Below are 22,833 nucleotides of genomic sequence, written 5' to 3'. Positions count from 1 at the left end.
CATCTCTTCGATGTGTGATTGAGCGCACTTTTAGTGTGTTGAAGAATAAATGGAGAATTATTAGATACATGCCATCTTTTCCATTCCATATCCAAATACTTATTGTATCTGCTACTATGGCTCTTCATAATTTTGTTAGACTAAATGATAGGGATGATAGGGAGTTCATAAATGCCAATCAAGATTCAATTTCTAGAAGAGAACGTAATAGTGAAGCAGATAGCAGTTATAAGCAGAACTCAGGATCTTTAACAGATCCTGCGATGGTGGTTCTTCGTGATTCCATTGCAAATTCCATTTGGGGGGGGGGTAATAATTAGTAGTTGTATTTTTTTTTATAATATTATGTAGTACAATTTATATTTGGGTTATTGGTATGTATTTTATATCTTTTTACATTTTTATATAGCACAATTTAAACTTGGATTATTGGTGTATATTTTATCATCTTTTTACATTTTCATTTTGTGCTTCATGATGATGAAAATTATTTAGATTTAATTAATATTAATAAGAAGTCATTAATGGTAATAACAAATAATTATGACACTAAAAAAGAATAATTTCCCAAACATTATTAAAATAATACCAATAATATAAATTTATTATTATTATTATTATTATTATTATTATTATTATTATTATTATTATTTACTAAGTATATGAAGTAGTTGATTTAAGTATGAAATAAACTCCCTTATATATACATTGTCATTTTTGGTAATTTATCCCTCAAACTGCAACTTTTATAGTTTTAGCCAAACACTTAGCTTTTTCAAAAAGCACTTTTTAACAGCTTTTACCAAACACTCAGCTTTTTGAAAAATCACTTTTTCATTATGCACTTTTTCAAAACTCAACTATTACGATACTCCCCTTAAAGACTTCTTATTAAAAATATGCCTCTTAAGATCACTTACTAAGAATATGTATTTTTAAAATCTTACAGAAGAAAAGTTTAGTGTGAAAAAATTATAGGTAAAGGATAAAAAAAAAATACAATATTTTAATGTACCTTTGAGTGCTTTAGGATTTGAAAGCTCGGATTTGTATTAAAAACACAAAAGCTATTTAGTTCCCAAATTAAAAAATTACGACTAGATTGTTTTTACTCTTACTTAACCAAAGTGCGGAAACAAGAGTAAATATGCGCAATGAGCCAATACTACTCTAATGCATAAACATAAACAACAAACAATAAAAATAAAGTACAAAAATAAGGAAAGAGAGATGCAAACACAAGATAACACCTCGATGTGTTATCGAAGAGGAAATCGAAGAACTCGGCGAAAACCTCTCCGCCGCCTTCCAAAACGGTAATCGATCTACTAGAGAATAAAGTTGGAGTACACGAATAACAAAAGACCCTCCAAGCTTAGTCTATCCAATGTACTTGAACCCTCCAAACTCCAGCTACCAACGGACTTCACGGAGTCATGGCTTCTCTAGCTTTCTAGATCTTGCAATACTCTCGATTGCATCCGCCAAGCCTCACCGGCTTCTTTTGGCAAATTCCTAAAACTTCTCAATCTCCAAAACACTCTCTACACTCTGAATAGGTGTGGATTGTGTTTGGGTACAAATCTCCACTCAAGGTATGATAATGGGAGAGGGAAGGAGAAGAGGCTACAATGATTTTTCATTAAAGATGGGTAGCTCTCTCTCTAAAAGATTGGTGTTTGTGTTGTTGAAAACCTATCTAGGGTTTTTCTTTCTGAGTAGCATACTTACACATTTGTGGGTAATGAGGGTCTACATAATATGGGTGAGGGGTAAGAAAGTCACACTTAAAAATCCTCCAGGCAGAGAGTTTCGTGGGTGTCTCGTGGGAAGGCTTTAACCGTGAGACAGTCGCAAAAACCTCCAGGCTGGCACGACGTTTCAGCTTCCAGCATCTGCTTCTCACGTGCCCTTTTCGCGGGATACTCTTCTAGTAAGATACTCGTGAGCTAGTCGCGAAAATGCACTGATTCTTCATTTCAAGATACTCTTCTAGCAACATATGTGCGACAGCTTTTGTAGCTCAAAATCTATTTTCGAGATTTGACATTTGATAAGCTCTTTTAAGCAAAAAAACATAAAAACGTGGGAAAAGATATAGGCACAAGTCTATACATGTATCAAGACCAACAAGACTATTGACTAATCATTCATGACAAGCTTGAAGATCGATTTACAACAATCACACATAGATTTCAAGATTTGTCCCACAAAGATAAATGTGCATACAAAACAAGCTAAGCTCATAAATGCACTACACTATTAGTACGAATGTACTAGGCCAAACTCACATGTGATATGTGCTGAAACATATACGATCAAACTTTTTGAATTTTTCACTTTTTATGTGTTTTTGGATTTTTACACACACAAAACAAGAGTAATAAAGTAAGATAAAAAACAAAAACACAACAATGCATATAAATAAATGCAAGATGCAGAAATGTATGACAATGAAGTATCTAATACATGAAGGGTCCTATAAAGATCGAAAGAATTAGATCAAGGACCAAAAGAGCAAAAACTCAACCATGGGAACCCTTCCTCATCCAAATGGAATGATTGTTTGGAATGAGTGTCTCATGAGAAGTGAGACGAGGGTTGGAAGAATGAGGACCGGAGATGCACATAGACAAGGAGGTAAGAACATCAAAAACTTTCTTTAACAACTTACCATTTTTCCCAAAATCCGGTTTTGCTTGCAAAGCACAACTTCCATGAAGCTCATGTTTCTCTTTTCTTTTGATTATCTTAAGAGCTTGAAACTTAGAGTAATGAGGTCTTAAATGACCAAAGGCACCACAAAGTGACAAATAATGTGTTTAGGTCCACTAGACTTTTTGGAAAGGGATCTAGCAACATGGTTTTGTTCTCTCAACTTTGGACATTGAGATCTTATATGGCCAATCACACCACATTGGTGACAAGTTGGAACAAATTTAAATCCATTCAAAACCTTAGATTGAGACCTAAATGGAGGCTTTGGCTTAGGAGGCTTTGGCTTAAGAGCCTTTCTCTCCACTTTTTGGTTTCTTTTGTGTGGAGGAATGTACACCGATTTGTCTTTAGAGGTAGAACTCACAATAGACACAAAATCGGGTACCACAACATGATTGCAACAAATATTTTTATCATTTTAACACACGGTTCAACAATCAAACACTTGGCATGCATCTTAAGAGATTCATTTTCACATTTTAGCTCATCAACAAGTTTGTTAGAAAAACAAGTTTAGCATCCAAGTCCATATTCAAACATTCAAACTCTTTCAGCTTTTCAAGAGAATTTTCAGCAAGTTTCTTATACTTTTCAACCAATTTATTGGATTCATTGAGCTTAGCAATGAAATCATCCATTTCACAATGAAACTTGCTCAAATTCTTATGAAACTTTTTAGCTTCTTTCTTCAAGAGTTTCATGTTTGGAATATCAACAACAACACCAAAAGATTCATGTAACATGTCATCACAATATTGAGGATTAACACTCATAGAGACATTTTCACAAACACATGGCATGTTACAATCAACAACATCCATAGAAGCATACAAAACACTATCCATGGCAAAACACATAAATGGGTCAAGGATCACACTTAGGTAATGAAGCCAATACAAGTGTACCCGCTCTGATACCAATTGAAAGCTTGAATTTGTGTTAAAAACACAAGGGCTATTTAGTCCCCAAATTAAAAAATTACGGCTAGATTGCTTTTTTTCTTACTTAAATAAAGTGCGAAAACAAGAGTAAATATGTGCAATGAGCCGATACTACTCTAGTGCATAAACATGGACAAAAAAAAAAAAAAATGAAAGTAAAGCACAAGAGTAAAGGAAGAGAGATGCAAATACAAGATAACACCGCGATATATTATCGAAGAGGAAACCTAAGATCTCGGTGAAAAACCTCTCTGTCACCCTCCAAGCGGTAATCAATCCACTAGAGAATAAAGATGGAGTACACGAATAAAAAAAGACCCTCCAAGCCTAGTCTACCCAATGTACTTGAGCCCTCCAAGCTCCAGCTACCAACGGACTTCACGGAGTAATGTATTCTCTAACTTTCCAGATCCCGCAATACGCCCGATTGCATCAGCCAAGCCTCACCGGCTTCTTTTGGCAAATCCCCAAAGTTTCCCAATCTCTAAAACACTCTCTACACTCTGAATAGGTGTGAGTTTTGTTTAGGTACAAATCTCATCTCAAGGTATGAAAATGGGAGAAGGAAGGAGAAGAGACTACAATGATTTCTCACTAAGGATGGGTAGCTCTCTCTCTAAAAGATGGGTGTGTGTGTTGTTGAAAACCTATCTAGGATTTTCTCTCTGAATGGCCTCTTTACACATTTGTGGGTAATGACGGTATATATAGTATGGGTGAAGGGTAAGAAAGTCACACCTAAAAACCCTCCAGGCAGAGAGTTTCGCGGGTGTCTTGCGGGAAGGCCTTAACTGCGAGACAGTCGCGAAAACCTCCAGGCTGGCATGGTGTTTCAGCTTCCAACGTGTGCTTCTCATGTGCCCTTTTCGCGGGATACTCTTCTAGTGAGATACTCGCGATCCAGTCGCGAAAATGCACTGATTCTTTATTTCAAGCTTGAAGCTTCACCAACTTAATACTAAACCAAATACAATAAAATCTCACAAAAATACAAGGAACAAATTAAAGAAAATACAACACTTTTTGTCATTAAATAAAGCCAACATAAAATATAGTTGTAAATCACAACTTTACAGAATTGTCTCATTAAAACCTTACAAATAAAAACTTAAAAAAAAAAAAAAACCTTAGCAAAAGAAAACGAGTAAAATTAGCACATATCGTTAAGAAACATTTACTCCCTTCGTGAGTATGTAAATCTCCTTTAAGTCAATGCATGCTAATGTTGTATACTATCCTTTAAAATATTGCAATTGATAATGATTTAGTGAATAGATAGACCAAATTATCACTCAATTGTATATGGTTGACATCAATATCACCACTTTCCTAAAGCTCATGTGCATATAAAAGAATTTTGATGAAATTAGATTGGTTTTGTTACCTTTGGGATTTGATATATATAGTCACCTCTAATATAAGTGATACAAGGAACATTGTCTTTGTATAATGTCGCCGAGCTATCTTTGATTAACAAAAATTCACATTGTTCTTGAATATGTTGAATTGTCGATCTCAACTAAACACATTTACAACTTGATTCATGGATTGCAACAATCTCTAAGCGAATTGAAGAAATAGCATACTGTTTACTTAATAGATCTCCATGAAATGGAAAGGTAGCCATAAGTGAACAAATATTATTTTATGATTGGTCTTTAGGTGGATTAGAAAGATAAACCTAGGTATCTACATATCTAACTGATTTTATAAAGCATTAACAGCTACGAAAAAAAGAAAAGAAAAGAGAACTAATCTTAAAATATTTAATTCACAACTATAATATTGTGAAAATCTTAAAATATTTAATTCACAACTATAAGATTGTGAAAATGTTTTATCTGCAGCAATCTTAAGTAGTTTTTTATTATTTTTTTTAATTATGGATCATACCAATCTCCATTCTTCAAAACAGTATTATAAACTCTATTTTATTATAATAGTTTGAATGGATTTGTGCCTTAATCATTCACTTGACTTTACATGCAAAGTTGTTCCACCGCCAAATATTGGAATGAAGATATGTTTTTCAGTTTTTGCCTATTGAAAGAAAAAAACAAAATATTTCACGAGAATTTGCAATTATTGCATGTTCTCTCGTTGCTTATTTGAGAGATTCTCATATGTGATTATTCACTTATTAAAATGATTACTTGGGTGACATGAGTTTATTAAATTTTTTTTTTTGAAACCGTGTTTATTAAATTTATAACTTCATACGTAATGCTTTTTATTTTTTATGACCAGATAATATACCATGGACAATTTTTTTTCACAATCTTTTTCAAAATTTGCTAAGGTAACAACTTGTTATTACAACACACATCGCTTCCACATAAAACATCACTTATGCCACTTTTGCAATTATTCCAATCACAAGATCCCAATGTACAAAGTATTTGGGGGTTTGGGAGGAAAGGGTTTGAACCAAGGAAGTCAATACCGTACCGGAGGCTGTACCGGTTTAGTCAGTGGTACGATATATTTCAGATACCGGTCAATACCGGTGTACCGTTTCGGATTTACCGCTATTTTATATATATTATATATATACACACGCACAATCTCTAAAACCATGTTTATAAACATATAATATTTCATTTATTGTTTATCTCTAGCTCACATATCAGCCTATTAATTAATAAAAATATAAAACTAGTAGGTGACGTTAGTTGAATATTCAGCAAAAAAATAAAAAGAAAACACAATAGTTGAAAATTTGAATTAAATGATATAATTGAAATTTCAAACTTTTTCAAATTTCAATGTCATACGTGTGGTGTTAGTACACACATTATAAGACCACAACAACCACACAAAACACACCACTAGATAAGACCACAGGAACCACACAAAACAAAAGGACTAAGAGGGATGCAGCTGTACTCTAAACATTAGATAAGAAGAAGTGGAAAAAGAAAAAAAGAAAAAAGAAAAAAAGAAGGGAAGTGAAAGGAATGAAACTGAAGGAGGAAGAGGAAGGGATAATCAGCTAAATGTTAACAACGACCAACAAAGTGGTGCTGGGCTTGAAGGCGACATGAGCCATTTGGTACTTTTATGTTTTGTTTTGTATTTTGTGTGTTTTTTTTTTTTTTTTAAGAAGCTTTTTGTACCGGCCGGTTTCTACTTTCCGCCCGAAATGGCCGATGTTCGCCGGTACGTCTGGCATAATCCGGTATAGACCGGTATTTTGAGCGGTACAATTTAAGGGTGTTTTGGTACCGTTTTATCCACCAGAACGAGAAAAACCGGCTGTACCGGCCGGTACGGTACGGTATTAACTTCACTGGTTTGAACGGCGGGATTAACAGCATGTTGTAATTATTTCTTAAAAAAAAAAAAAAATTCTATGTTAAGAGTTGTGAAAAATATAATAAAAACTAAAATTTTTTGTTTCCTGCTGTTGGTACCAAAACTTTTGAATAAACTAGATGGCAAGGTAGAGTTTGAACAAGTTTGATCTAAAATTTAGCTCACACAACAAAGTGTCTTTCTTAATCATGATTCAGTACAAGCCTTTTTAGCTCTGAGGCTCAGCAGACACATCAAAGTGTCTTACAAGTTAAACAGTACAATACATGCCCTTTAGAAAAGCACAGCAGACACATCAAAGTGTCTTACAAGCTAAACGGACACTAATGAAACAAATCAAAACTTAAACAGTACATATAACCAACACTACTACAAAAACCATCCAAAACCATAATATGCTAGCACTTCTAGAATGGGGCCTAATCATTACTCTACTCCGAAACAAACCTTTTCCTCATCTGAGCAGCAAACTCATAAACCTTCTTCTGGTCAGGAAGACTCTTGGCCACACTCTCCTTCTGCAGGCACCTCTTAGCCCATGCGATGATCTTGGGGCACTCCGCCCCTATGTTGATATTGCCTAAGACCTCATAGGCATGGAACCAGCTATAGAAAGTGATAAAAGAAAGGTCCACGTACCCAAATGTTTCACCCCCAAAGTAAGGCTTGTCACCAAGCTCCACCTCCAATGTCTTTAAGATTTCAAAGAATTCCTTCTTGCCTGCCTCTTGCTCTTCTCCTGTTGTGCTCCCTACCTTCCTTGAAGCTCCATAAACCTGAATTTTCCACACATTGTATTACTAGGATGAACAATGACAGTAGTGAATTTCAAATCAAGTCTACTGGGCAAACTGAATATTCCTCTAGACATTGGGAAGTGGGAGAGGGGCCCATTAAATATGTTCTTGATTGTATGATAGAGAGAGAGTACTCGAATGACTCCTAAATTTTATTTTAATTAGTGACTTTTTTTATGAAAATTTTACTTAGTGACTTAAAAAAAAACCAATGGGTCTTGAACATGACTAATGCTAAGAGAGGGCAGAGATAAGGTTTGAATTTGGTACCCAACAACTACATAAATTGAACATGGTCAACGAAAAGCAAATATTAACCATCGAATTTTCTTTCCTTTTTTTTTTTTTTTCTCCCTGCTCTTATTTCTTTCATTTTTTTTTTCCTTTTTCTGAAAGACATCTTAGTAATCACTTAGGCGTTTTACTTAATTCACTGCCTATACTTTGCTTTGATCTCTAGGATCTCCTAGGATTGGAAACAAAAACTTGAAATTGAGTGTGAACTGCAGGAGCAGATGTAAGAGACTGAATATTAGTTTTATGTTCAATTTTAATTTCTTAATACTTCTTGTTACACTTCAAAAACAAAACTCCCAAATTTATAAATGGTTCCTTGAATCCAGGAGGAGAACTACTCTAGTAATGAGACAGGGGCTACTTCAGTATCTTGAAGCAAATTTAATCTTCCTCAAATATATGAAATCCTTGGCAAACAACTTAAGGGATAGAAGAACAAGATTCAGTATCTTAGTCTACTCGTGAAATAAATACATAATATTTGGGGATTAAATGATTTATTCGAGAAATATAAAAAATTTAACTGCTTAAGAATAAAGCTAAAGCTAAGACATATTCTTAAACCCAAAATGGAAAGAAATTAAAATAGCAAAAAGAAAAGGACAATGAAAAAAAATTGCAGAAAAAGGTACCTTTTTATCAACAAAATCGGCCCAGAACCTGGCTTGAGCTCGCTGGTAAGGATCAGAGGGAAGCAATGGAGACTTATCATTCCAGACCTCGTCTATGTACTGAACAATGATGAGGGACTCACACACAGGCTTCCCGTTGTGGATGAGAACTGGGATCTGCTTGTTAATGGGGTTCATCTCTAAAAGCAGTGGGCTCTTGTTCTTCAAGTCTTCTTCCTTGTACTCATACTTGATACCCTTCTCAGCCAGAGCAATCCTGACTCTCATCCCAAACATGCTAGGCCAGAAATCCAACAGAACCACCTCTTTCGCCATTGTCACAGAACTCTGGGTATTGAAGCAAATGAGAGAGAAATGATAAGATAAGTGTGAAAGAGAATGCAAAGAGACTTGGAAGAGAGCGTCAGTTTATAGACAAGGGGCAGCTCAGGCTTTCAAATTTTTAATTTTTTTCTTCTAATTTAATCTACCTGTATATACTTGGGGAGATTCTTTTTAACTTTTCGAAACTTAAATTCCTACCCTTACTTTCACACAATTTTAAACACTTATTCCAGTTGAGGTTACACTTTATTACTCATGACGATAAGAATCCCATACCATACAAAAGAAAATAAGGGGTTTTTGGAGAGTAGTTTAAGCTATGTTATTTGAGTGTTTTTTATATAAATATAGATGAAAATATGTATAATGTTGTTTAAAATGTGTTAAAATAATGGTGCAAAACGACCTTAAATATCCAATGGACTCGAGATTTATTGCACGCCAAGCAATAGGGAATATTCCTCGACTCCTTCGCACTTGACGACGTCATTACTTTCTGACTTTTCATGGGGTGTTAGTCTATTTGTCTATGTCTCATTTCTAACTATTTCATTGGGTTCTCAGTACCGGTTTGTCTCTTTTACTCTACTTCAAAAAAAAAAAAAAAAAAGATGTGACATTTTTCTATTTCTAGAAATTTCGTGGTCCTCACTTTGGAGTCTTTAGTTTTTTTTTTTTTAAATATAAATATATTCATTGACAAAAATTAGTGGTTAATTTCTGTTCACATCAATTCATCTAATTTTTTTAATTTAGCATAAAAATTTACTTTTTATTTTCTTTTATTTTCACATTCTTTTTTCATAATACCCACATCAAACCATTTATTATACATATTATTTTATTGAAATAATATTTTTTATTTGTTATTGTTTTATTAATATTTTCTCCATTTAAATATTTCTCTCATCTCAGGTCTTTTTTTTTTGTTTTGATAAACACACGCTGAAATATTATTAAAACATCAAGAACCAAGTACATCATGGATAAGAGCTTGTTGAATACAACAATGAATCTCTTCAATCCAAATTACATCATTGACAAGACTTTGAGCTTGTTGTGCTAGAATATGAGCTGGTTTATTACCGGTTTGTTTGACACGAGAAAAACCAACAACCCCAACATTTGGATTCAAAACATGAATTCCTTCCACAATAGCTGCAATTGAAGTAGGGGGCTGTGAAACCTGCTTGAGAGCATTAGAAATTTTCAAGGAATCTCCTTCCAATACTCCATTCTTCAGCCCAAATGTCTTGCCAACAATACACCAGCTTCATATGCCTTTGCTTCAACTTCAAGGACTCCCAATTGAGCTCTAATTTTTCTACATAATGCAGCCAACAATCTGCCATGCTGATCTCTAATGACTACACCTACACCAGCCAACTTCTTTGTGGGGGAAAAGAGCACCATCAACATTTATTTTGCATAAACCGGTAGAAGGAGGAATCTAGCCCAAGTGTTGAACATTTTCCTGCCTGTCACCGAGGTGCTGAACCCGATCAGAGGCAGTGGGACCGTGCTTCTCTATTGCAGACTAAAACTCCTGAAGATAACAAGCTGCATATCGAGCTACTTCCAGACCAGATTTGGCTTCACCTCCATGATAAATTTCATTCCTATTACACCATAGTGCCTAAGCAATCATAACCAATTGTGAACATTTCACATCCCCTACATCATTAGTGATCAGTTCGTGCCATAACAGATCTCGGAAAGAAATAATATTAGCATCAGGAGGTAACATGTTTATCTTTGAAGTAGCCCAAGCTGCCTGCGCTATGGGACAACCCCAAAAAAGATGACCATTCGTTTCTGCACTATCCAGACAGCACACACATAGAGTTTCAGTAATAACATTGCGCCTCATCAATTTGACTTTTGTTAGTAAAGTGTCGCGACAAGCACACCAACAAAAGTGACGCACCTTATAAGGAATAGGCAAGGACCACTTCTTCTAAAATCTTCTTAGTAGACTACCATCAGAAGTAGTACCATGGCATTTTGATTTGAACATGGAAACTGCCAATCTATATGCACTCCCAACTGTGAATGTTCCATTGTTAGTTACAGCCCAAATTAGTTTGTCCGCTGGTAAAGTAGCACTTAAAGGAATACTTTTAATTAACTCTGCTTCATGAGGTAGAAAAAGAGTATCAATAACTTCATTCTTTCACTTGGCTATATTCGAATCAACTAAATCAGCAACCCTTGTATCAACACTCAAAAATAATCTAGGAGAAATGACACTATATATCGAAACCCGTGGCAGCCACTTATCTTGCCAAATGTTTATATTTGCTCCATTGCCAACCCTCCATTGTAAACCTTCAATAACTAGGCTTTGGGCAGATATCAAACTCCTCCAAGTATAAGAAGGGTTATTTCCAATCGAGGCATGAATGAAATCACAATTTGGGAAATATTTAGCCTTAAGGACCCTATAAACAAGAGAGTTGCCACCCATTTGAAGATGCCAACCTTGTTTTGCAAGCAAAGCCTTATTGAGCAATTTTAAATCTTTGAATCCCAACCCTCCACTACACTTAGGTTCACACATTTTCTCCTAACTAAGCCAAGCCATTTTCCTTTCCTCATTTTTTTGTCCCCACCAAAAATTCCTAATCATCCCCACTAAATCATCACAAAGTGAATCTGGAAGTTTAAAACAGCTCATACTATAAGTTAGTACTACTTGAGCCACAACTTTAATTAGAACCTCTTTCCGTGCCTTTAAGAGTAATTTCTCTTTCTAACCCGCCAACACTTTCCCCAATTTTTCCTTGATAGCATTGAAGGTAGTTCTTTTATTTCTTCCAACCAAAGAAGGTAGACCAAGATACTTCGCATGTTGCTTGATTATTTGGGCACCAAACCAATTCTTTATCTCCTCTTGGACATCTCTTGAGGTATTACCATTGAAGAACAAAGAAGTTTTTGCTCGGTTTAATTGTTGACCGGAAGCTTTTTCATACACCTCAAGCAATCTTTGCAGCTCATTGCATTCCTCTAGTGTTGCCTTGCAAAAAATCAAACTATCATTTGCAAAAAAGAAATGAGACAATCGTGGACCTCCACTACAAATTTTCACCCCCTCCATTTGGCCCCTATCCACTGCTGATTGAATCAAAGCAGACAAACCTTCTGCACACAAAAGAAAGAGATAAGGTGATAAAGGGTCTCCTTGACAGATTCCCCTAGATGGAATAATATGCCCTCTCGGTACCCCATTAATTTTAACTGAGTAAGTGACCGTAGAGACACATCTCATAATCAAATTCCTTATCCTATCAGCAAAACCCAATTTCTCCATAACCTTTTCCAACCAAACTCACTCTACCCTATCATAAGCTTTACTCATATCTAATTTAAGAGCCATTTCTCCTACCTTACCCCCCTTTTTCTGATTGATATGGTGCATTGTTTCAGAAGCCACCAATATATTATCTGTAATCAACCTTCCATGAACAAAAGCACTTTGTGTATCACTAATAAGTGAAGGTAAAAACCGTTTCAGCCTATTTGCAATAGCTTTTGATGCAATCTTGTACACAACTTTACATAAACTAATAGGCCTATAATCAGTTATCTGCTCTGGCTCTTTAACTTTTGGAACAAGAGATATGTGGGTGTCATTAAAATGTGGTGGAGAAATACCAAAGTTTAGAAAATCAAGTACCGTTTTGGTGACCACCATGCCACTAGTGCTCCAAAAATGTTGGAAGAAAAGAGGAGGCATCCCATTAGGTCCTGGTGCCTTCAATGGGTACATTTGTTTCAAAGCACCTTTGACTTCACTTACTACAAAAGGGCGAACCAGCCAATCATTCATTGCTTGAGTCACTTTTGGTTTCACGGCCAAGAGTAATTCAGAAAATTCCACTGGCTTACTTGTAGAAAAAAGATCCCCAAAGTACCCAATTGCTATCTTTGCCATTTTATCCTCTTCAACTTGCCAAACCCCATCATCATCTAATAGCCCATTCATGAAATTCTTCCTTTGTCTAGCGGATGCCTTGGCATGAAAAAAGCTTGTGTTTCTATCACCATTTTGGAACCAATTTATCCTTGATCGTTGCCTCCACATATCATCCTCCCTATCTAGCCAACAATTCAATTCAATACCAGTGTTGCAAAGCTTCCACTATCTTCGTAGAAACGGGTGGAAATTCTAACCACTCTAATTTTGATTGAAGCTCCATAATAGTCCTTCCCACATGACCAAATTCAGAAACATTCCAAGTGGATAAATCAGCCTTACACCGCTCCAAGCATTCTTGGAGAACCCAATCTGAACCCACCAATTGACCACACTCCCATGCATCCTTGACAACCTTTTCACACTTGGAATCCTTCAACCACATTGATTCAAACCTAAACATTTTCCTAGTCCTTCGTTTCTTTTGTCGTTGAATCAAGTGAAGGGATAATGGAGAGTGATCCAAAACCGAAGAAGAAAAATGATGAAGCTTTGCCATAGGATAAAGAGACCTCCACTCTAAGGTAGCCAAAGCTCTATCCAATCTCTCTCTTATTTGAACACCACTAGTGGTTTGATAGAGCCAAGTAAACTTAGACTCGATAAAACCCAAATCACACAATCCACAATAATCAATAGCAGACACAAAAACTTCCATCTGCTTTCTAGGACGAATACAACCACCCTCCTTTTTCGAAAAACCTATAATCTCATTAAAATCACCAATAACCAGCCATGGTAAAGAAGACGTACATTTCAATTGCTTCAATTTAGCCTAAGATTCATGCCTCTTAGCTGTATCCGGATGACCATAGAAACCCGTAAAATGCCACCAACCAAGTTCTCCACCATCCACCCAAGCATCAATATGATTTTGAGAAAAAGCTTTAACATCTACCCTTAAATCTTCTTTCCACAACAAAACAAGACCACCACTATTCCCAATGCTACGAACGACAAAACAATTTTTCATTTTGCATTTTTCCTTAATTAAAGCTAGCCAATCTTTTTTCAATTTTGTTTCCATAAGGAAAACAATAATGGGCTATTCTTTATTAACCACCTTTGCCAAGGCATTAACTGTTTGGAGGTTCCCAAGCCCCTAACAATTCCAACTTAAAAGATTCATTGTACTCGGCGGGGCTGCTGAGCAACCTCCGCCGTTTGAGTAGTTGAGCTTACCTCAATTTTCTGCTTCTTCTCCTCTGCAACAGAATGATCTTCTTCACTATTAGTTTCAGCCACTTTCCTCTTCTCCCCCAGTTCAGAACTCCCACCCTTCATTGCAGCAGAATATAAAGTTTTGTTGGCAACTCGTTTCCAGGTTCTTTTAGAGGAACAGAGGGAAGAGTTGTTAGGAGATGAAAGAGGTAAAGCAGCATCATTAAACAATGCTTCCTGAATAGGCTTCTGAGGCCTTCCACGAGAGCCTTTCTTCTCTTTATTAATAGAAGTTCAGCCCAGTTTAAATGCATCAGCCCGAATTGCCTCCAAAGAGTCCATCTCACGTTCAACTTCATTCCCATTGAAAACCGAATTTTGGTTTGACACATGCACAGATGGCTTTGACTTGTTAAAAGATGAAGTGGCATGAGAAAACATAGGAATTACAACTGAAGGAAGCCCAAGAAAATCGAAATTCAGATTTGAAGACGCTGGAGAGAAGTTAATCTCCTTATCTAATTCACATAACTGCTCCTCAAAAGTCGGGTTCTCCTCATCAGTGTTCGTCCCACCCTCTAACAACAGCGTTGATGTCCTCGCCACCGAAGAAACATTCTCCACAGCCACCATATTCCCCCCCACAGGTGGAGTCTTCATATCATGCTCAATATTAATCTGAGAAGCAGACGGCGTGGTGCTATGATTCAAACTGAAGTGAGGATCTGATGTACCTTGAACAACACGAGACCCTTCAATTGGCACCAATCCCTCTATACCACGGTTCAAAGTGTCATGGCCTTTAACTTCAACAAATGCCTTCTTTGCCGAATTAAAGAGAGGAGCCCGAATCCATGGACCAAATTGTTGATCTACTGATTTCAAAGTACCCTTACTACACAGCCAAAGAGAGCAATCTTTGTCATCGTGAGATACAGACCCACACCAATAACAAATATTAGGCAACCGCTCATACATAAAAGCAGCCTAACCTTCACAGTTAGCATCCCAAGAAATCTTTCTCCCCCTACACAAAGGCTTGGAAACATCAACAATCACCCTTACTCTCGTGAAATTTGCTCCCAACATTTCACCCAAATCTTTCAGTTTAATAACAGAACCAATAGTCTCACCAATACTGAGAGCAATCTCAATAGTTTGAAGAGGAAAAGGTAGATTATGAATTTGCACCCAGAAAGCAGTCTTCTTGAAACCTAACGATTGAATAGAAGTATAACCATCAAATCTTTCAAAGACAACATGATGTCTGTCAAAAGCCCAAGGTTCGCCTTGAATAACTCTTTTAGCATCAACTTCCAATCCAAAAGCAAACAACAAAATAACTTCACCACCAACAATGACATTGAAACCAACCTTTGTACGCCATAATGGTCTGAAAGTTTTTGCAACCGCCTTGACATAGAGAGTTCTCTGAGTAAAGAATTTTCCAACAAGAACAAACTCCCTCTTCTTTCCATCAGTTCTCAAGGCAACCAGATTTTCCTCAGATTCAAACAAAGTTAACTTCCTCCACTGAGTAGATAATTCCTCCATTGAACAGTGAAAAATGACAAAGAATAATGAGAAACATGACTAAACTGAACAAAATCCGAAACACACCAAGACTCTAAATAACTAAACTAAATTCTGTACGAAACACACCAAGTCTCTAAGTAAATAAGTATACTAGAGAACCCACCATCCTTCACGCAAAGAAGGGAAACCACATACTACAAGGAAGGGAGTAAACTACCCTTACTTGAGAATATAATATAAAGGAAAAAAAAAAAAATTCATCTCGAGTCTCTCTTTGTTTCACGTCTCTCCCTCTCCTTCCTCAACTCTTTGCCTCTCTCATATACCAAATCCACGCCACTCTCACACATGGAGGTGAGGAGATCTGACGACAATAGCGACAACGGCGGTAGATCCAACGACAATGACGGTAACTCTGAGGTCATATCGGTGACAGTTCCGATGATTTTTCCGTTGGGTTTTCGTTGGGTTTGTTTTTGAATCTTTTGATTTGATTTTGGTTTAGATTGGTTTTGAGTTGGATTTGGGATGAGTTTTTTGGTGGGTTTGGGTTAATTTTTAGTTGGGTTTGGCATGAGTTTTTGATGGGTTTGGGTTGATTTTGGGCTGTAGTGGTGGTGTTGGTGGGGGTTGGTGGTTGGGTCTACTTCTTCTTCTTCTTCTTCTTTACATTGAAGAGATTGGGGAAGAGAGAGAGAGAGATTGAAGAGAGCATAGGTGAGAGAAAAAAAAAATATAATTGTGCATGTTTACACAACAATAACATCATTAATGGGGACAGTTTTAGGAGGTATTGTGTAAATTTTGCATATTTTTCTATTTTGCACCCACTGATATTAGTAAACTCAATCCAACCCAGCCACTAAGATCAGTAATCTGGTAAATTGGTAGCTTTCTTTTTATTTTTTATTTTTACATTTTTTATGAACAGGTGAATCGGTATCTAAGTCAGTTCAATTTTTTAATTTGATTATTTATGCAATTAAATCGATAATATCCAACAGTTTTTTGATAACTCGTGCAACTCAAATTAGTTGTTTTAATTGAGCTAGTTTTGTAATTTTGAGCAAAATTATCTTTATATGTTTATTGCAATAACATTTAAAAAAAAAAAAAAATTGAAGCTTAACAAATACAAGAGATTTTATAATGAGGTTGATGCTAAAATTTTCAATAAAGATAAATCTACAAGTATTAGCTTAAATCATAACCCATGGAGTTAGAGCAACTAGAGAAATATGAAATATGCATAAAATGTGACGTTAGAGTTAGAGTTTTGAATTTATTTTTAAAATTTGAAGAAATGAAATGAATATGATTCTATTTAGTGAAGACTTGGTTGCAATTTTATGATATTCTTTTATTTTATGATTTAGGGTTTGTATGCCAATGCTTCCCAATGAATACAAAATAAGATTTATGGCTACAGATTGTTGAGAATGGTTCTAAATCTAGTCCAAGACAAATAATTGTAGGGGATTTATTGAAACCATTGAATTTGAAATGTGGTAAAGTTTCTCTAGGTTGGGGACTTACTCCTTTGATGGACATCACAATGGACCTATTTGTGATATTCATATTTATTATTTTGGAGATTTATAATTCTTCCATTTTACTGGATGAAATTTCAATGAATTAGATTTACAAAGGATCAAGATAAAATTAATTTCACTCTCTTTCAATTAGAGGAAGATCTATTTCTAGTCTGTTGGTAAATAGTGATCAAGTAAGAAAAAAAAATCTTTTCATTGGCATAACTCTAATAATTATATTGTTCTTTTTATAGAATAAAAAAAAGTTAAACAAAGACACCTTTCTATCAATCATTTTCAAAAATGTTGTCAAACTTGGTAGATAATTGAAGGATATCTTTTCTTTTCCATTAGTTTGACATTTATGAAAAAAAAAATTGTGACATTTCATTTTTTTTAAATTTAGACTTGTGATAAGCTATAGTCCTGAAAGAATCATTAATGAAATACTGACATCTAATAGCCCACCTACTTTGAAATTTAGACAACATTTGAATTGTGATGCTAGGGTCTTGGGTAAAAAGGGCAATATTTTAGTAGGTAAATTAATGCATTAGGTGGTGAATGAATTGTTGACCAGGAGGATAAATTATTACGAGTCATACTTGTTGGCATTTGCGGGGGAAGAACATAACCACAGTGTGGATTTTACACTAAAGAAGGAATATCATAGGGACACTCCCAAAATAGGAAATCGGCCACGTCTCAATATCGAAAAGCCCATGCCCGTGAAATAATAGGATGATCTGGACTGACTGCCTAGGTAATTCGAGAGACACCCAGCTGAGAAGAGATCCAATGGATTCACCGAGGAAGAAACCTTGACCCCTTTTTCCCAAGAAACATGAAGAAGATGACGTAGATCCCAAAAGTAATAATCACTTCCGCATTAATTAGGTGTTCCTACCTAATGTCGCCCCATTAAATGATGAACAATTGGCCTAAAAAGTAGAGACACTCCAAAAGTCTTATTTCATGATCAAGGAATGGTAGGAGAGTTGTCTGATGGGACAAGCATCTTCAATCATCTAGCCAAGAAATGCACAACTAGAAAGGTGGAAGGAGGGGGGGGGGGGGGGGAATAAAAGGAGGAGTTAGCCCCCTAGGGAGGGATGCAAAAAAATTGAGAAAGATGAGCAAGAATTTGCATTCACTTTTATTTCATACATTATACCTCGGGATGTAGATTTTCTTAATCAAAGTATCTTATTCAATCATCTTTGTTTGTCAATTACTTTAATCTTCCCATTGAAGATTTTTTTTTCTTTTTTATTTTTACCTTTTCTTAGAAATTAGTTGTGTTGATCAAGAACTTTTGTCAGTTTGAGTTTTTGACTACCACAACATTTTAGTATTCACTTCAAAAGAAACTTGTCTAAAACTACCTATAGGTGGTAGTAGGGGTTGAGTTATTGATGGAAGGTGGATCCAAAATAAGGAGTTTAGGCATGCCTTTTTTTGTTTTTTTATTTTTATTTTTAATTTACATATTTTTTTTATAATTTCTCAAACTTATTTTTATATTTATTTATGTTTTACTATGTGACTTGGTGGTGACCCATTGGTTGAACTAGTGACCCATTGATCCAACGTTTACATCGGGTTATCTTTTTTTGCATGAAAGTAATTGGATGTGTTGATATTCCGAAGAGAAAATCTGGGATGGTGCCATAACTTATTTAGTTACCACAACTCTAATGTGGTTGTGAATCTATGTGAAAGTGATAGATAGTCACTCTCAATTTAGCACGTTAGTGTTATGGCACAAAAAAATTGTGGTCTTGGAAAGATTCTATACATTCCAAAGGGTTGTGGTTAATTTATGCTATTCTTTGTTAAAATATTAGCTCATCTATCTGTGTCACAATATATATATATGCAATGAAAAAGGCGTCATCAGTCTGATGATTCATGACTTTCTTGCAATCCAAAAGAAGTGATAACAGACCTACAACAAAAAAATAGGAGTCACTGGTGTCATCCAATTGGACTATTGTTGAGATAGTTAATCAGAAAGAACTTGCAATATGCAGGCACAGAAAGTGATTCGAAGTTACGTATGGATGCATTAATAAAAATAACTTAAAGGCCAAGCTAGTAGAAAATATAATCAAGAATACAAAAGATTAGGTAAAACATAGCGTAAATTACAATATTGTTTGTTTTGTTAGAAAACATTTTCCTAGTTGTTTGTTACGATGGAAAATTTGGTCAGGTCAAAGTCATTTTCCCTTAAAAAAAAGAAACAAAAAAACCCTCTTAAAAAATCCCTCTTTGGGGCTGAAAATGTTTTGCGCCTCCCAATGAGTGTAAACCATTTTTCACCTCAAGAGAACCAAAGCCTCCCTTTTCTCTTTCTCTCTAATAACTAAAATATCACATAAGCTTCCAAATTGATACATATACCCTAAAATTCCCAAAATGAAAATGAGTTTACTAATAAATACCCGTAAGATATTCATTCTAGAAAATATTTTATAGAAATTTGAAAAAATTGTCAAAAAAGTTAATTACTTTTTCATTTTCCCATTAAAATATTCTTAAGGGCTGTGGGTTCTTATTGTGGACAGAAAGCAAGCCGAAGTGGAATCAAGGATCCTAGGCCCCCAAAGAGTTTTATATTTGTTGTTTGGTGGACTGAGCTTAGTTCACCATAACTATATTGGGCTGATTACGAATTAAGTTGTGCACAAAACATGGTTCCTACAATACATGCATATTCATACATACAAATATATATATATATATATATATATATATATATATATTGTAAAATAAATAGCTGAGAAATGGTAAAGAAATAAAGAAAAAGCAAATAAAGACGTCAGAGATCCTTAGAAAATAAAGTGATAAGTCATTATATTGAGTTTTAATATATTGGACCCTATTTCTTACTGGGATATGTCACAAGGTTCAAATAAGTTTAAAAGTCCCAGACTTAGATAACTCCTTATAGGCTTTTAAGACTTGTGAGATTTGATGGGACATGCCTAAGTCATCAGCTTTTTTTCTGAATCATAGGTGGCTGATGGGACATGCCTATCTTTGTTCCTTGTGTCCATAAGTATGCTTCCTTGAGCTGTCCAAATCCTAACTAATTCTTTCCTGCATTTCCCGAGGATTCCTTAGTTCTGGCAGTTCCAAGGTATCCTAGTCCAGTTCCTTTCTGAGCTCCCTAGGAGTTTTTCTCACAAAGGCTGGGCCGAGTTTCTTTTTCTTTCTTCTTCCTTCTCTAAGGCCTAGGGCTTGCCCAGTCATGGGTTTGGGCTTCCTTTTACTCATTTTAATTGGGCCTTGATTGGTAGATCGGGCCTTCCTTACCTTTGAGGTTCCTTTAGTTCTTAGATTTTAATACTTGTGATATTTTGTACCTCAACAAGGGTATACATTAACTAGATCCAATGAAAATATACCCTCATAACTATTTAAATGTTTAAAATGTTCTTAAAATGTTTAAAATGACTGAAATATAGAACAAAACTTAGCAAATGACAAAAATACCCCTAAAACTTCTAATATGACCAAAATAGTGTCAAAATTCTCCCTAAATCCTTCAAAATTACTAGAATACAATTAAATTTTTAGAATAATGCCGTTAAAATATTCAAAATGACCAAAAGCCCTATACGTCAAAAGGATTGAAATATCATTAGAAACTCTAAAAAGATAAAATTATCCCTGAAAACCTATAAATGAACAAAATACCATTGAAACCTCCAAAATAGTGAAAATATCCCTAAAATATCCAAAATGAATAAAATGCCCACATAACTTGACCAAAATAACTTTGAAATTAAAAGCAAATAATAACAAAAATAACGCTGATATGTCCTAAATCACAAAATTTCCTTCAAAGTCACCAATATATCCAAATAACTCCCAAAACCACAAAAATGACAAACTTACACCCACAACCATTGAAATGGTGAATATGCCCCACGAAACATAGAAAATAACAATGATATATTCCTCAAAACTTCAAGAATTGTCATCGAACTTTCAAGTGTTGTTTTGGAGGTCCTAAATAAAATAAATACCTTCAAAGCCACCAATATAATCAAATAACTCATAAAATCACTAAAATAACAAAATTACACTTCAAAACCATCAAAATTATGGAAATACACCTGAAGCATCCAAAATAACAATGATATGCTTCAAAGCTTCAAGAATCACCCTCAAACTTTTAAAGTCATATAAAAAATAATATTCAAGTGTCCATTTGGAGGTTTTAGGTATTTGTAATTGAGAATGTAAGTGTGCAATAAGGCAAATTGACGAGTTAGGTCCTACGTACCAAGAATTAATAGGTTGGGTAGTGAATGTAAGCACACAATTGCACCTGGACCCAAAGATAGACGCGGGCTCAGGCCCAATGAGCCTTAAACAATAAGATTTGTAGAGTGTGGGCTTGAAACCTAGTTCTTATGGTTATTGGATTACAAATGGAGGGCTAGATTGCCACTTCACACACAATCAAAGGGTAAAAACAGTGAGAAATCCTCCTCGGACGTAAGCCGAGGGAGTCTTATATTGCTCTTCTTTCTTTGTATAGTAGCTTAAAATTGAAGATGAAGTCTACAATACTTTTTCTTTTCTTTTCTTTCTTCTACCCCCCTTTACAATGCCCTTTCCTTTTCTTTTATATCACTCTTCTTCTTCCCTTCATCCTCCACGTGTAGCACAAATTACCCTATTAGACACCTATCCCATCCACCACCCTCTAGAAGTCTTCAAACAATAGCAAGAAGGCTGAATTCTACTGTTCAAGGGTCATTTTCTCATTAATGCGGCCAGGGAGGTAGATGCAGGGTCTTTAATGTGGGGTAGCAGTCTTTTCTCCAGATATTTCTATTACATCCTTGCATCTAGAGGGTGCTTGGGTCACCCTCTTACCCTTCAGTTTTCCCAGAGTTCTGCCTTTAATTTTCTTAGCCAGTCCTAGGGTCATTGCTGGGCTTGTCTGAGAAGACAGTCCTCCTCGGACAATTCTTCGGACCTTTACAGCGTAGACTAACTTGTGGGCCTGGAGGCCTTAATCAAAAACAAACTGGTACTCGTCAATAAAGCCCCGAGTCCAAATGTTTATTCGGGAACTTTTACCCCCCACAGTTAATATGTATTATGTTTAACTAATAATTTTTATTTTATTAAGTTTAGTTGGTAGTTTGATTTTATTTCTTCTTGTTGCACTCTTATTTTGATTGTGCTTATAAGTGTAATTTTCTCTAACTTTATTTTCTTATTTTTGGTTTGGTATTAATTATGCTATATTAATATTTTAAAGTGATGAATTAAATTTGTTTTTTAATATCTGAATAAAAAATATAGGAAATTTGTAATCATTCGTATGAGCCAAACACTAAAAAAAAAAATTTCTAAAGTATTTTCATTAACGCACATTGAAAAACAAGGTATTTATTTTGAAAATATTTTTGTTCGAAACAATTTACGCCAAAACAAAACAAATATTACATACTTTACTGATAAATTGAATTCCATTTACATTAAATCCTTTTTTTTTATATATATAAAAAACTCTCACTAGAATCCTCAATTAATTATATTATTTCAAATTAACTTCTTAAAGAGCTATTAGAA

At 35.1% G+C, this 22,833-nt stretch overlaps 2 protein-coding genes across 2 annotated transcripts; both read right to left on the bottom strand.

Annotated features, from left to right (window-relative positions):
- Window positions 1–7,107: 7,107 nt before the first annotated feature.
- LOC142617086 (glutathione S-transferase U19-like) lies at window positions 7,108–9,146 on the bottom strand. Its single transcript, XM_075789779.1, has 2 exons — window positions 8,701–9,146; window positions 7,108–7,750 (listed from the first exon to the last, which is right to left on the bottom strand). The coding sequence occupies exons 1-2, from the start codon at window positions 9,013–9,015 to the stop codon at window positions 7,406–7,408; spliced, it is 660 nt and encodes a 219-aa protein (XP_075645894.1). The 5' UTR covers window positions 9,016–9,146; the 3' UTR covers window positions 7,108–7,405.
- Window positions 9,147–13,142: 3,996 nt separating this feature from the next.
- LOC142616173 (uncharacterized) lies at window positions 13,143–13,976 on the bottom strand. Its single transcript, XM_075789039.1, has 2 exons — window positions 13,841–13,976; window positions 13,143–13,705 (listed from the first exon to the last, which is right to left on the bottom strand). Exons 1-2 carry the CDS (start codon window positions 13,974–13,976, stop codon window positions 13,143–13,145), a joined length of 699 nt encoding a protein of 232 aa, XP_075645154.1.
- Between the last annotated feature and the right edge of the window lie 8,857 nt (window positions 13,977–22,833).

This window comes from Castanea sativa, chromosome 11 (genome assembly GCF_040712315.1).
Source record: "Castanea sativa cultivar Marrone di Chiusa Pesio chromosome 11, ASM4071231v1".
NCBI classification, from domain to species: Eukaryota; Viridiplantae; Streptophyta; class Magnoliopsida; order Fagales; family Fagaceae; genus Castanea; species Castanea sativa.
Note: the sequence above shows the minus strand (reverse complement) of the source record. Positions and strands in the feature narration are given on the sequence as shown.

Bases quoted from the DNA above. Each gene is read 5' to 3' on its own strand.
- LOC142617086 (XM_075789779.1), bottom strand. From the start codon at position 9,015: ATGGCGAAAGAGGTGGTTCTGTTGGATTTCTGGCCTAGCATGTTTGGG. The intron at 7,751-8,700 runs GTACCTTTTTCT...TGGAAAATTCAG, and splicing joins CCGATTTTGTTGATAAAAAG to GTTTATGGAGCTTCAAGGAA.
- LOC142616173 (XM_075789039.1), bottom strand. From the start codon at position 13,976: ATGAAAAATTGTTTTGTCGTTCGTAGCATTGGGAATAGTGGTGGTCTT. The intron at 13,706-13,840 runs GTTGGTGGCATT...ATGAGATTATAG, and splicing joins GGTGGATGGTGGAGAACTTG to GTTTTTCGAAAAAGGAGGGT.